The 13,204-nt window shown below is 40.5% G+C and overlaps 1 protein-coding gene across 1 annotated transcript in view; it reads right to left on the reverse strand.

The window, feature by feature from the left end:
* The window catches only part of EBF2 (EBF transcription factor 2), a 182,741-nt gene extending 169,754 nt beyond the window's left edge, over positions 1-12,987 (reverse strand). The window contains exons 1-6 of the mRNA XM_048829490.2: positions 12,113-12,987; positions 9,434-9,590; positions 8,323-8,386; positions 7,923-7,978; positions 7,511-7,584; positions 944-1,012 (exon numbers count right to left, since the gene is read on the reverse strand). Of these exons, the coding sequence (XP_048685447.1) occupies positions 944-1,012; positions 7,511-7,584; positions 7,923-7,978; positions 8,323-8,386; positions 9,434-9,590; positions 12,113-12,243 (551 nt within the window). The 5' untranslated portion in view covers positions 12,244-12,987. The remainder of the gene's footprint in view (positions 1-943; positions 1,013-7,510; positions 7,585-7,922; positions 7,979-8,322; positions 8,387-9,433; positions 9,591-12,112) is intronic.
* Between the last annotated feature and the right edge of the window lie 217 nt (positions 12,988-13,204).

Raw genomic sequence — 13,204 nt, forward strand, 5'->3', positions numbered from 1 at the left:
ATCCAAGTATAAATGTAGATGATATGTAGCTATCCTAATAATGTATAATAGATGCACTGAATATAGGCGTAACAAAGGAACAAAGAAATTGGACTCATGGTCCATCTACTCCAGTTATGGCCAATACCAAAGAAGAAAAACTCCTGCAATAGATAGCTATAGAAAAACCTGTCCCAAAGAAAAGTTTCCTCCTGACCCCTGATATCGAGACAGAAGCATTTGCCTTGAAGCATGAGGTCTTAAGATCTCTCTACATAAAGCACTCAAGTTGTGTATTTTTTAGTATTTACTAAAAGAATGCTGCATACTTCTTGTTATCCCCTTTTATATCCTGCTAAGCTCTTGGCCTCGGTATCTTGTATCAATGAATTCCACAGGCTAACTGCAGGCAGTGCAAAAAAAATTTTCCTTTTCTATCAGTTTTGAATTTGCCTCCTTACATTTTCACTGAATACACACACATTTCCCCCCTCAGAAACTGAAGGCCAAGAAATATGTGAAATGGATGTTCTGCATAAGACGTATGGTAATCCCAAAACCATGCATTTAAAACTTGGATCATGTGTTTCCCAAAAAAGCCGCAAATATAACATCATTATTTTGTTAAGGAATTTTAATGAAACTGCCAGGTTACTTGAAACTGTATCTATTCCAGCAATCCAGCTGGCTCCCATCCCAGGTGAATAGACAGTATTCAGAGACTTACCATGCACAGAATACTTGGTCAAATTTAAATTGGTAGATGGAGGACAGCATTAAAATAAAAAATTTCCACCAAGGGAAGCCCAGCTTTTCTGAAAATAACTAGCTCTAAGGATAGCACTTTAGGATCGTACAGCAAAGACATCACAGGAGAGAGACAGACCCGTGGCTGTCTCCAAGCAAACCCAGCCGTTTGGTTTGGTTTGTTGGGTGACGTGGAAGAGAGCGCTTTATTTCCTACCTGTCGATGATCACAGGATCCGAGGGAGTCTCGTTTCTGTTGCCGCAACTTTTCTTTTCACAGCACCGGCTGGAACGGGGAAGAAACCAAAATGAGAGGATTTCTGTGAGTATTAAACGGCAAAGCAACGAACTCTAAGCCTTGCTCAGCTGAACTAAAGGCATTGTGGACGTTTAAGTGGTATCCAGAAAATTCTAACTGGGATTTTCAAAGGGGGTCTCAGGAAGGTGCCCAACTCCCCTTTAACGTCAACGAGATTTAGACACTCGGCTCCCCTTAGTCTCCTTTGAAAAATCTCAGCCAAAAGGAAAAGCAATATGGTCACATTTTATATTAAGGCTCCATTTATAAATGTTTAACAGATGTTGTAAGCATGTAACAGACATGAGCAGCATGTGTTCTAGACGGTTATAAGCCCACCAGTAAAAGGTGTCATAGCAGATGACAAGCCATGGTTATAAGCAACCTACTAACTTGCTGGACGCCGTAATAATTGATTGACCATTTATTCCACATCTGTTAACCCTATTTATAAATGGGAACGTAATATAAAGTTTATACAGTGTGGTCAGCAATATGATGGCATAGAAATTGTACACATCAGCCTCTCTCTGATGAGCATGCAATGTAATTTGCACCCCGTTTACCAAGAGACAAGTTCTCTCTCCCATGGGTATGTCTAGGGCTTTACAAGCATAAGCAAGATAACAAGGTCCCTGCCCCAAAGGGATACAATAATTAAAGTACGGCATAGGGACTTTATTTAAAATTTACACACACACACACGTACTATGTGTGTGCATGTAAGCTTGCGTATGTACATACAGGCACGCATATATATCCTGCGAGAGCACGGCTGCCCGCGTCTGGGAGGTAACGGAGCACTCAACTCTCATTGCCGTCCGTGCAGACGGGGCACTGGGCACCAGTTCAGGACCTTTGTACGTGCCCATTCTGTTTGAAAACCAAAAGAGCTAGACCCATTTATGCCAACTAAAGAGGTGGTCGCTTGACACATGCATTGGGGGGAGGAGGCGGGAAGGGCTTGCTATCGCTACATTATAAAAACATCTCATAGCAACGGTGTGCAAGCCCATCAGACGTGTTAAGAGAATCCTGATGCTATGGTAAATCAAATAGCTCCATTTGACACAACCAGGATGTTAGTGGCGGGAAACAATATTGATCAGCAAAACGGCTGAACATTTAAGCACACTGTATCAAAATTCCCTTCTGCCCCAACCGCCAGTGAGTCAGCTTCAGTTACGCCCGCATCAATCCAAGCAGTTGGTCCCATCGCCTTTTTGTGACGTTATTTGGATTTACACCAACGTAACCGAGAGCTGAATTTGGCCCAGGCTGTGTCGTTTTATGTGCAGTGGTTTTGAGGGGGCTGAACGCATTTTCAAAATTCCTAGTTAGCCTAAATTCAGCTGCTTTCCACAGGGAATTGCTCTGACCAGAGGAAAAACAGATAAAAATGCACGAATGAGTCCAAGGCTATACAATATGAAGGATTAACTCTTTTGAAGTCAATAATACTCCGATATACAATGCTTAAAATATAAACATGGACATAAAACTTCCCACCTCAGAGCTATTAAGCATTTTAAGTACATGCATTCAATCAGCAAGCTGTAGCATGACAGGAACTGTCTGGCTTTCCCTTTGTGAGTTTACACGGCCCAGCAAGATGGGATGCAACAAGCAGATCTCTTTCATTAGCAGTTCTAACGTGAGCTATTTTGACACTTTTTGTATTCCTTTGCCTCAATCCCACAGTTATCCATTGAGTCCATGCCTTTAAAAATAAGGGATTCACAAGATATTTGAGAATCCCTGGGGTAGGTACTTATTTGGTGTAAACTGTCAGAGCTCCATTGACTTCAGTGAAGCTACAAGAATTGACAACCACTGAGACTCTCTCTTCCCCCCGTCACTCCCATGTCTAACTTCTTTTTGAGTGCACCTTGGATAAATTTCACCGCCCGTTGGCCATTTAGACAAAGTTTCATACTTTGATAACAAAAATCGAAGATTTCAGATGTTCTATTGTAAAGAAAAAATAAACAGAACCCCCTCATTTAGAAGAAAAGGAGGACTTGTGGCACCTTAGAGACTAACAAATTTATTTGATGCATCCGATGAAGTGAGCTGTAGCTCACGAAAGCTTATGCTCAAATAAATTGGTTAGTCTCTAAGGTGCCCCAAGTCCTCCTTTTCTTTTTGCGAATACAGACTAACACGGCTGCTACTCTGAAACCTGTCATTTAGAAGAGTAGAGGGTTGACTTCTATTTTAAAGCTGCAAATATTATGACCAGTTGGAAATGAAATCAGGAGCAAATCTCTTGTTCGTTTTAATGCAGCATACTGTTTGCCACTATCGAACAAAAAAAAACTTAGCTCATTTTTTAAAGAAAGAGTTTTACACTGGTGTGCTTTTTTTTATGCTAACCCAAAAAAAAAAAAACACCACAGTTCCTTTCTTTGCAATAATACTCAAAAGATCATATAACTCATACAGTCGATCTCACGACAGACACATCAGATTATAACGTCACAACAACACGCAAAATGGAGTAAAACAATCGTACCCACACCAAATCTCTCTGTCAGCGCACTGTAGAGTTGTTTAGATTAAATTACTCGGATTTGGGATGCAACATACCTGCTTCCTGGCAAAAACCCACCTCACTGTTAGATTTAGTTTGCATTCTTGGTTATCACATTTACGAGCTTTGAAGCATTATGTATTATTAAAAATATGCCTTTGACCCGAAGGCGTCCAAGCACTTTGCAAATATTAATTTTCTCACTGTTTGCCTCTAGTGTAGTATATTTTTGGTAAACAGCTAAACAATTTCCTCTCACCCTAGTACTTTCTGAGCCCCAGAACACAAGAAATATTTTATTCTGAAAGCACCACCCCTTTCCACAAAATGACAAGTTTAGTTGTGGATCAGATTATTTCCAAAATTTGAGGATATTCCAGTCAGGTGTTTCAGCTGAAGTCCATCTCAAATCTTCAGGTCCCCACTATCCAAGGTACTTCAAATGACTTATCACTGTGGCATTTAAATACTGACAATCTTCCAATTGGGTTGTTATATAATAGTTGTTCCTTACTGGGCTGACCCTGCTTCCAGGTAAATCAGTGGTAAAAATCTCAGTGACTCCAGTATTTGGTCCATAACGTTGGTTTAAGTGGAAATTAAGACCCTGATCCTGCTAATATTTAAGCACCTGAGTAACTTTATACACACACACACACACAAACGTATGTGTCATTCCTTTGGTCCCAATGGAATTACTCACTTGCATAAAGTTGTAGGATCAGGGCCTAAGACTTATTATCGTCACAAAAATAAATCCTTACCATGCTTTGAGCTATGTTATTTTCTCATATTATCAGATCCACACAGGATACTGTAAGTCTTGCAGTATGAAGCGTACTGGTGAAAAAGCAACAACCAACAAGAACAACAAAGCCAGCCCTAGAAACTAGATGCCCCATAAGGCCCCATATCAAAGAAAGGCCTCATGCATCCCCTTCCCCCCCACCACCAGCCCGACTAAAATCGTTTTAAAATTCAGCCCTCAACTTTTTTTTTTTTTTTAAATCTGTCTCTAATTTCAAACTCAAATAAGCTCACAGCATGGTGGCCTTTGTTTTGTTTTCTTCTCCCCAACTCCTCCCTGCAATTGCATAACAAAAGTGTCTAAATTCACACCATCTGGACGATAAAGACACAGGCCCCAGTGGCCGCCTGGCCCAGCTGATTAGAGCTCCTGTCTAGTCTGAGCCTTGTGGCGAAAGTCACAGCTGTGGGGCTTGCTTGCACTCAATACAACTCTGTTATTAGCCAGCTGTAGGCCCTGAGACTACTTCTGTTCAAATTATAATACCTTTTAACCCTCTGAGCATTGAGGGCATCGCGGGCTGCTGGCAAAAGCATAACAACTAGTTTTCTCTTGGTTGATAATTGGTAGAGCAAGGTGACGACGAACAGTTACTCCATGAGAAGAGACTGTTTACCTTGATTTCCTACCATTGAGAGAAAAAGATACTGTATATTTAAGAGAGACCTCCACCCTAGATGGACGGTTCCCATTACACTGTAATAGCCCAAACGCATAAAGCCTATTGCTAAAACTTTCAGAACTGTAATGAATAAATAAATTAAAAGCTCTAACTGAAGGCACTCATTATTGGGGGAGGGGGCGGGAGTGAGGAGTTGAGATTTTAAACTTTCAATTGATATGACAGATTGTTGCATCCGCATCAATATTTAGACAACTTTCCTGCTAAGGATACATCTGTCACTGTCTGACTAGAAGATGGGGGGGGGGGGGTTGGATGCACTTGTCTGTATACAGCATGAATATCTGAGTGATTTTCTATGACAAATCAAATCAAAAGATCAAAAGGGTATTTACCTGCAACTAACAAGAAAAAGAAAACAAACCCTATAATTTAAAAAACAATAACAAGCAGCATCAATTTGGACCTCAGAGTGGGCACATTACATTAATGTTTTATATACTGTTACTAATGCAAACCAAAGTAGGGGCTTTAAAAATTGATGCTACCACATAAGCATCATAGAGCAAGGAGGATTTGATTAGTGTGCTTAAAAAAAAATGTCAAGTTTAAGTAGAGTTGGATTCATTCATTCCCCCTGGTATTATTCAAATATAATGCCTCTTCCAAATAGGCAGCATCCTGTTTTAAAAATATCTCTGAACAAGACATTTAAAAATCAAATGTCTTGATTAGGTTACACAGAGCTTTTGATTTGGTTCACTAATCTGTGTCTTACATGGAAAGGACAGCCCTGAATTGTAATTCTTCCTTGGCTAATCTATCAAGCAGGAATTTAGTACAAACTGAATAATGGTTTACATTTGTAGAACATTACCTTAAATCAAGCATGGAATATATTTATAGGCATCGAAGAAAGCCCAATATACAAAAGCTTATCAGAGAGTTTATTTAGTACTTTTAAAATGTTGGTCATTGTCAAAGGAAAGATCATTTTGTTTTGAAGAAAGGAGGTTGTTTTGGGTTTTTTCACTCTTAATATAGATTCTCTCTCATCCAGCAGGAGTGAAAAAAAATGGATTACACTAGCTGTCATTTTGTTATTAAAATCGAGACCCTAGTGTATAGAAATCTAAAGATTTTGCTTCTCCAATGATTATCTAAGCCAAGCCTTTCACAAACAGGGATAGCATATATATTAAAATAAATAGGTAAGTTTTAGAGAAACCAAAAAGTAATATGCCCCACCTCACTCTTTTTTGATATATGCATAAATACAGAGCAAATTGTAGGTTATGTAAAGACAAAAAGCAAATTGTGTATCACGCATCTAAACACACACATCTATGAAAGTAATATTTGCAATGTTCAGAAGTAATGGTGTACAGTTACTCTGTTAATGAGGGCGACATATAAGAGGTAAGTTTTGCATGCATGTGTGTATGTATTAACATGAACACACACACACACACTTTTGCATACTTCACCGTCATTGCAGTTTCCCAGGTACACCAATTATTCCATTACCTTTTGAAAAATGTGAAAAATACTTCCCCCGAGCAACAAATTCTATCCTATTAAATTGCTTTTACTGTATCGTCCACTGAGAAGGCAATACTTAAAATTATTAGTACAATGTGCTTTTTAAAACAAGCAACATTCAATCCAAGAGCTTTTCAAAAAACCTATTACACTAGATCACAAATGTGTTTAATAAAGGTCAAGGTTGGGTTTGCCTTTCATTTTATGAAAGACCATTCTGTGCACAATTTAGCACATTTTAATATAAGGACATGGCCTGTTTGCATAATTAAATGTATCAAAAAATAGTAATTGTGTGAGCAGGAAAAAGAATAAGCTACCATGGAAGCAAGATGTACATACATAAGATACATGTACCTAAAGACATCCACAAATGTGATTCAAAACATCCTGACCAGTATTTTATCCTTTAATGTATCATTTCAACATCCCAAATTTTTTGTCTATTTTATGCAAAAGCAGAAGTTCTGTAACCATGGCTTGTAGCAAAAAATTATTGCAAAGATGTATTTTGGGGACAGAACTAAAGAACATTAATTATGTTCATTTAATTGATAATGTTAAAATATATCACCTGGGAAAAATAAATCAGGAGTGCCTTCTAATTTTCAGGCAGGTTCTGGAAATTGACAGTAATCATTTTAGAAGGGCAAACTGGAAAAGCTTAAAGAGATAGAAAGTTGGGAATTCCGGGCCCTTTTATTTTGTTGTCCAAACCCAGTGCAAAACAGAACAAAAATAGTGCAGTTCAGATCTTAGGCAGGATTTCCAGATCTGTAGTACTAAATAAATTGGCATGTAACACAAACCGAACGTTGTATCCAGGCAAAGAGAAATTATTCTTTTGGAAGAGCGTCCCCGGCGCAAAAACGAAACTCCTCATATCTCAAACTTCTATGGAAAACCCCTTTTAGCATCTTTGGAAGCAAACTTACTCTTATTAACTGAATAAATCCAACGCCACCAATAAAATTGTCTTACCTGCACATGACTTCGTGAGTAAGCAGAACTCTGCACATCTCTGGATTCTTGTTCTGGCCTTCATAAGTGATGGGCTATGAAAATTAGGGAAATTAGTATATGGAGGAGGTTTTTGGTTTGTTTGCTTCTTGTAATATTCAGTTTTTTAAAACTGCAGAGCCCTGTGGCTTGCAATTCCCACCCTCAAAGTCTTTTTTGCACAAGGTAGTCAGTGTGCATATAACCCAGTGTCACTTACAATTGTTAAGATCTTAGGATCACTGGGGGAAGGAAGAGGCTAAGATATTGTTTTTCAAATGCACTGGAAATTAAGGTATGCAACACAGACGCTGGGGTGGAGAAAATAAAGCACAGAGTGAGAGGGAAATGAAAGAGTGGGGATTGTACAACACAAAAGCCGGCCTCAGCTCACCTGTTTCGTGACTGAATCGATGAGCCTAACAAACAGGTCCTGTTCAGTTCTGACACCTAGAGAGAGAATGGGAAGAAACAGGAAATCCAACAGTTACAGAGATAGGTCGGGGAAACAATCTAAACCATCCTGTGACTTTTCTACTTCGTTTTACTTCCTATCAAGCATCATCTGAAAGTCTAAGGCTGCTGTTTTTCAAAGCATGGGTTTACCAAAGGGTGTCATATTGGCCAGACCCGAGAAGCAGCTCTCCACAGTGAGGATTTTTGCTTCCAGAAGAGAGACAAAGGGACTTCAATGTATTTTATAGAAGCGATCTCTGCAAGGTCTTAAAACTTTATCACGGGTTCTTCGTTCCCAACCCCTTCTTTTCCACCCCGCGCCTTTTGTAGGGACTTACCATTGCTGTAAAGGAGTTGAAGTTTGTAGTGTGTGCCGTTATTGGTCTTTTCATTGCCTTGTTCCTGAAAGAGAGATTTAAAACTATCGTCCCAGAATTTGTTTGGTGCTGTTCGCGGACAAAAGCAACCCGCTTGCAAATCACCAATGGATGTGACAAGAAAGTTCATTAAGATCTTTGTGAGGTGGATCCACTGATTGGGATAAATTAACCTACCGAGTGACCCAGGACAGACATCCCCTTCTTGTGGCATTTGCAGAAACTTTTCCACTTGCTATAAAGCTCCCAACTTTATAACAAACGCTCTTCCCCTATCGGGTGAATTCACAAATTTTAAGCAAGCTAATATACAGCAGATCGACGCTGGCAGGGTTTTTTTTAAAAAAAACAAACAAAACAAAACAAAAAACTGTACGTGCAAAATAATGAAATAGTTTTACAATAAGTCCTATCGGTATTTATTTCCTGAAGGTTTATGTTACCGGGACATTTCTCAGGTGAACTGGGACTGTAATTTATCAGAAGACAATTATTCATGGCGTCCTTCATAATTAAAAGTCCTTGCCCGTAACTAAACTAAAGCCAAAGATGGTTTGGAAGGTTTCTAAATGCTTAATGCCTGGATCTAAAACTCAAGAGCAAACGTTTCCGACACCCAGCCGTTGACTTTGGAGTCTGAAAAGAACAGGCTTAGCAGATAATATGACAAATCACAGCTCGCTCAGGGTACTCATAAAACTTGGCAGATCCGGCATATGCAAAAATACTAATAATATTAATAAAAAATACAACAAGGTATTGGACCCCGGTGTGGTTTTATTCTATTTTATTGTAAGTGGATGTATGAAACTCCCATTGTATCTCCCGCGGTGGCAGAAATTAACAAGCCTTGTTAATTACAGCGAAGGAGAGAGTGTTGAGAACTGGGGAGGAAGCGGTCGTCCTGTTACCTAACCCCTGACCACAAAACCAGGGGTTAGGTAGCAGGAAAGGGTGGCTGAGAACGACAGTACTTTACAAGGGCAGGTACTAGGAACGGGTGGGGGCGCCGATGGTAAATTTGGGGAGGAAAGAAAGAAAGCAAGCAAGCAAGAAAATAGACAGGCCTTACTTTATCATTTTCTACGAAGTCCACAAAGGCGGTCCTCTCTATTTCCACCGGCTGCCCCTGCCTGTCGTAGAGAGCCAGGACAAAATGAAAGAAATTGGATTTCCTCAAGTTGGAAGGTGGCTGCTTTTCAAAGTGGGCTCTGGACAAAGCTACGCCGCTGTGGAGGAAACAGATGGAATCGGGGAGGGAGGGGAGAGAAACAGATGAATTAAAAGGTTGCACTCAAAGGTTGCACTTTGATTAAAAGCAATAAAAAAAAAAACACACAGAAAAGGATTCTAGAGAGGGGGTAGGATTCTCCTGGTCTATAGCACACTGGGTTATTAACAGTCAATTGTTACTAATGACTTTGATCTCGGTGCTTTCCACTCCACCCTGGCGCACTCACATCACTTCCGATTAAAAACATTAAGTGAAATAAAAGTGAAGCCTGCTTGAATTTCGGTGGCAGCCAAATTAAGAACTTTTTCTTCTCCCAAATGTTACAGAGTCTAGAAACTTGATTAATATTTTCCCTCTTATGCCTTGATTTCCACTCTGTAGAGAAGAATAATTAACAGAACTTGAGTATTAAGGAAAGATTGCAAGGTAAGTTATTCCAAAACCGGAGAAATATTTTATCATCTCTTCTGATCCATCATCTTCTTCCCTTTCGTACTCATTTGTTGGGTACAATATAAGGGGTGTGTCTAGAATACAACAAAAGTAGAACATAAATGCTAAAGGATCTGAAAAATGATAAAATTCCAACTGAGTTCACTTTTCCTTTAGCCCAGGTCAACGCTCTTAAAATCTTTTCACAACTAGGAGTCTGTACTGAGGTTGGAAGGCAACTGGTTTCAAGCCATGTGCCTACCTTCCTCGGGAGCGAAGTTTCTATCAATTTCACATTGTTTAGTCACTGATCCATTTGAATCAACGTGCGGGTCTTCCCAGTGCCGTTTTGTGGGTTAACTACGTGTAATTTAAACACAGGTTGTTTGACGTTTGTCACACATTCTGCAGAAGATGCGGTGATTTCTTCCGCGCATTTACCGAGTTTGAATGATTCGGGATCTTTTCATACAATGGAAATTCTAAACCTTAGAGTTCGTTTTTTAGCAGAATTGGTTCCACTCTTTCCTTTATGTCGATTTTTACAGAATGCACAGAAGACAGATACGGGGAGAGGATTTCTCACTTACAGCATTTCTATAAAGTTTTCCTCCTTTCTCCAGATTTAACTCCTGAAATGGACTCATCTAAGATTGTTGCTTCACGTACTTGAGAAAAGTATTTGACTCTTTGGAAAGCTACAAATATCCCCCCCTTTATTTCTAACTCCAACTAGACAGGTACAATGAGACTGGGCAACACACAATCCCCCTGCCTTCTTCCCCCATCCCCTTCCGGGCCAGTTTAATAGCTTGATTTTTATCATCTTGGGTATACGAACTTTGATCGCTGTATTTTTACTAGACATCTAGAATAACGTGACGTCCCAATGCGAACACCGATCAATTAGCCGCTGTCAATTGGCGATTTCTCACAGTGCATCTAACATTTGTTTTACTTTCGCTTTCCCCATCAAGGTATTTTTTCCTCCGCATATAAATTAAACCATCAATATTCATTTAAAAAAAAAAACCAACAACTTCTGATATCTCCTCCCGTGCTGCTTGAAAGATCTTCCATAGAGATCAGATGGAGGTGGTGAGGGTATATAGGGCTCTATTTGTATATTGGTTCCTAGACCAACGTACATGCAACGCGGTTGTATGTCCCTCAAGTCAAGTTGTCTCTATCCTCAACTTCCTTCTCGGGGCGATTCAGCCCCTTCCCACACGTGTGCCCGAAGGCTGGCTACAGAGATACTTGCAGAACGTGGGGACATGTTTTGTTTAGGGAGGGTTTCGTTCCCCTCTCTCCTCCATAAAAAAGATCAACAGAAGAGGAAAGAAGGGGGAGATGAGGTCTATAACTCAAAGAGAACCCGGCACTACTGGGGCGTATTTATTATGGAACAGAGAGATTATCCCCCAAACAGAAGCAAGAAGGCATCCTCGTTTGCAGTTGGACGGGTTTTATATTCCAGCTAGCACTGAGATCTACATAGTGTTGACAAGACTAACGCAAGGAGTTAGTAAGTGGGGTCAAGGACTCGACTCAGCTCATTCACACGACAGCTCTCTCCTGCACCGCTGATACCGGCAGTTTTGCAAAACCCTGGTCAAGGTATCTTCCCCTTTCCCTCGTTACTCAAACCCACGCTGGGCTCGCTTTCTGCCGAACCCTGTGGCTCGAGTGGGGAGGAGGGTGGCGTTCGCTATATAAAGCATGAGATCAAGGATAACAAGGTGATTTTGAATCAAAAGAGGCATAGCAATTAAGTTTAGCCAGAAGAACATCCCACTCAGACGTTCGGGCATACAAGGGTCTAAAGAGTTACTGTTCGCAGTATTGCTATGGATGGGTGTCCCCCACCCAAAAAAAGAAAAAAAAGAAAAAAAAAAGAAAGAAAAACGCTCTCCCCTCCAATCTCTGCTCTCTGACTTCCTCTGCTGTGTGTGTTTGTCTCTCGCTACAGTTTTGCCCCTTGGATTTTTACTGACTGGGGCGGGGGAGTAAATTCAGTCGCGAGTCTGAACAACAGCGGGAGGAAAGGGAGGTTTCAAAAGGGGAAACACAAGGCTCGATTACCTTTGTGCAGCTACGTTTGCATCCACAACCCCAACATTTCTGACCCAGGACCTGACGGGATCCATTTCAGACGCGAGAGATTTCTCTTTCAGAATCGGTCCTCTTCCTAAAGTATCTTGAATCCCAAACATTTAAGAAGTCTATTCCAACCGGCAACAGTTTCTTTAAAAAAAAAAAAAACCCAAACAAAAAACAGCAGCCTTTGAAATTGACACCCACACTCACAGAGATCCCAAAACCACTGAAGTTCAGCTTTAAAACCAACTTCTTCTGCTTCTAAAGGCTACGTGAGCTGCTGAAAAGGCCTTCCCAAAAAACAAAAAACAAACAAAAAAAAGTTTTCCCTCTTGCAAAGTAAAGTTATGCTCTCATTCAGGCTCGCCCGGTCCTATCATCCTGCAAACGCCGGAGAGGCAACAGCATCCAAACACTGACCGCTGGATCACCTGTTTCTCAAGGACACGGGGAAGAGGACGGATTGCTGCCTAATCCAAAAAAAGAATCGCGATAAATCGTGAAAGAAAGGGAGAAATGGAGCGAGAGAGTCTGATTACACAGCGAACTGCGGGAGCCAGGATGCTTCCCCAAGCCAGTCCCCATCAATGGGTTACAGCACCGGGAGAAAACCGACGGGCGAGGGGGCGGGGCGGATTTCCATATTAGGGGACTCGATTTGCATAGACTCACCCGATTGGAGGAGTGCAGACAATTATCAAGCGGATACACACTCATAACTCCAGCTCCAGGCTACCAACAATTGCCAATGGGAAAGTGGGCAGAGAAGCAACAGTCCTCAGACTTTTCTGATTGTTGAGTAAGTTCCTTCCCAAAATTACTTCGCTTTCAATTTGTTAACCTCAGATGGAACCCACTCAGGCTAGGGTATTATCCTCTTTTTTTTTTTTTTTAAAGAACAGAAGAGAGAGAAAAATTTCTAGGAGCCTTATGGTATGTGTCCCTGCCATCAGATGATGAGTTTTGTAACAAACAAATAATAAAGCAAACGTCCTTTTTTGAAAATCTGGAATGTCTTATTGCTACTGTTTTAGGAGCACTGTTAGCGAGATTATCAGCGAAAACTAAACAGGATCT

This window comes from Caretta caretta, chromosome 26 (assembly GCF_965140235.1).
Source record: "Caretta caretta isolate rCarCar2 chromosome 26, rCarCar1.hap1, whole genome shotgun sequence".
NCBI classification, from domain to species: Eukaryota; Metazoa; Chordata; order Testudines; family Cheloniidae; genus Caretta; species Caretta caretta.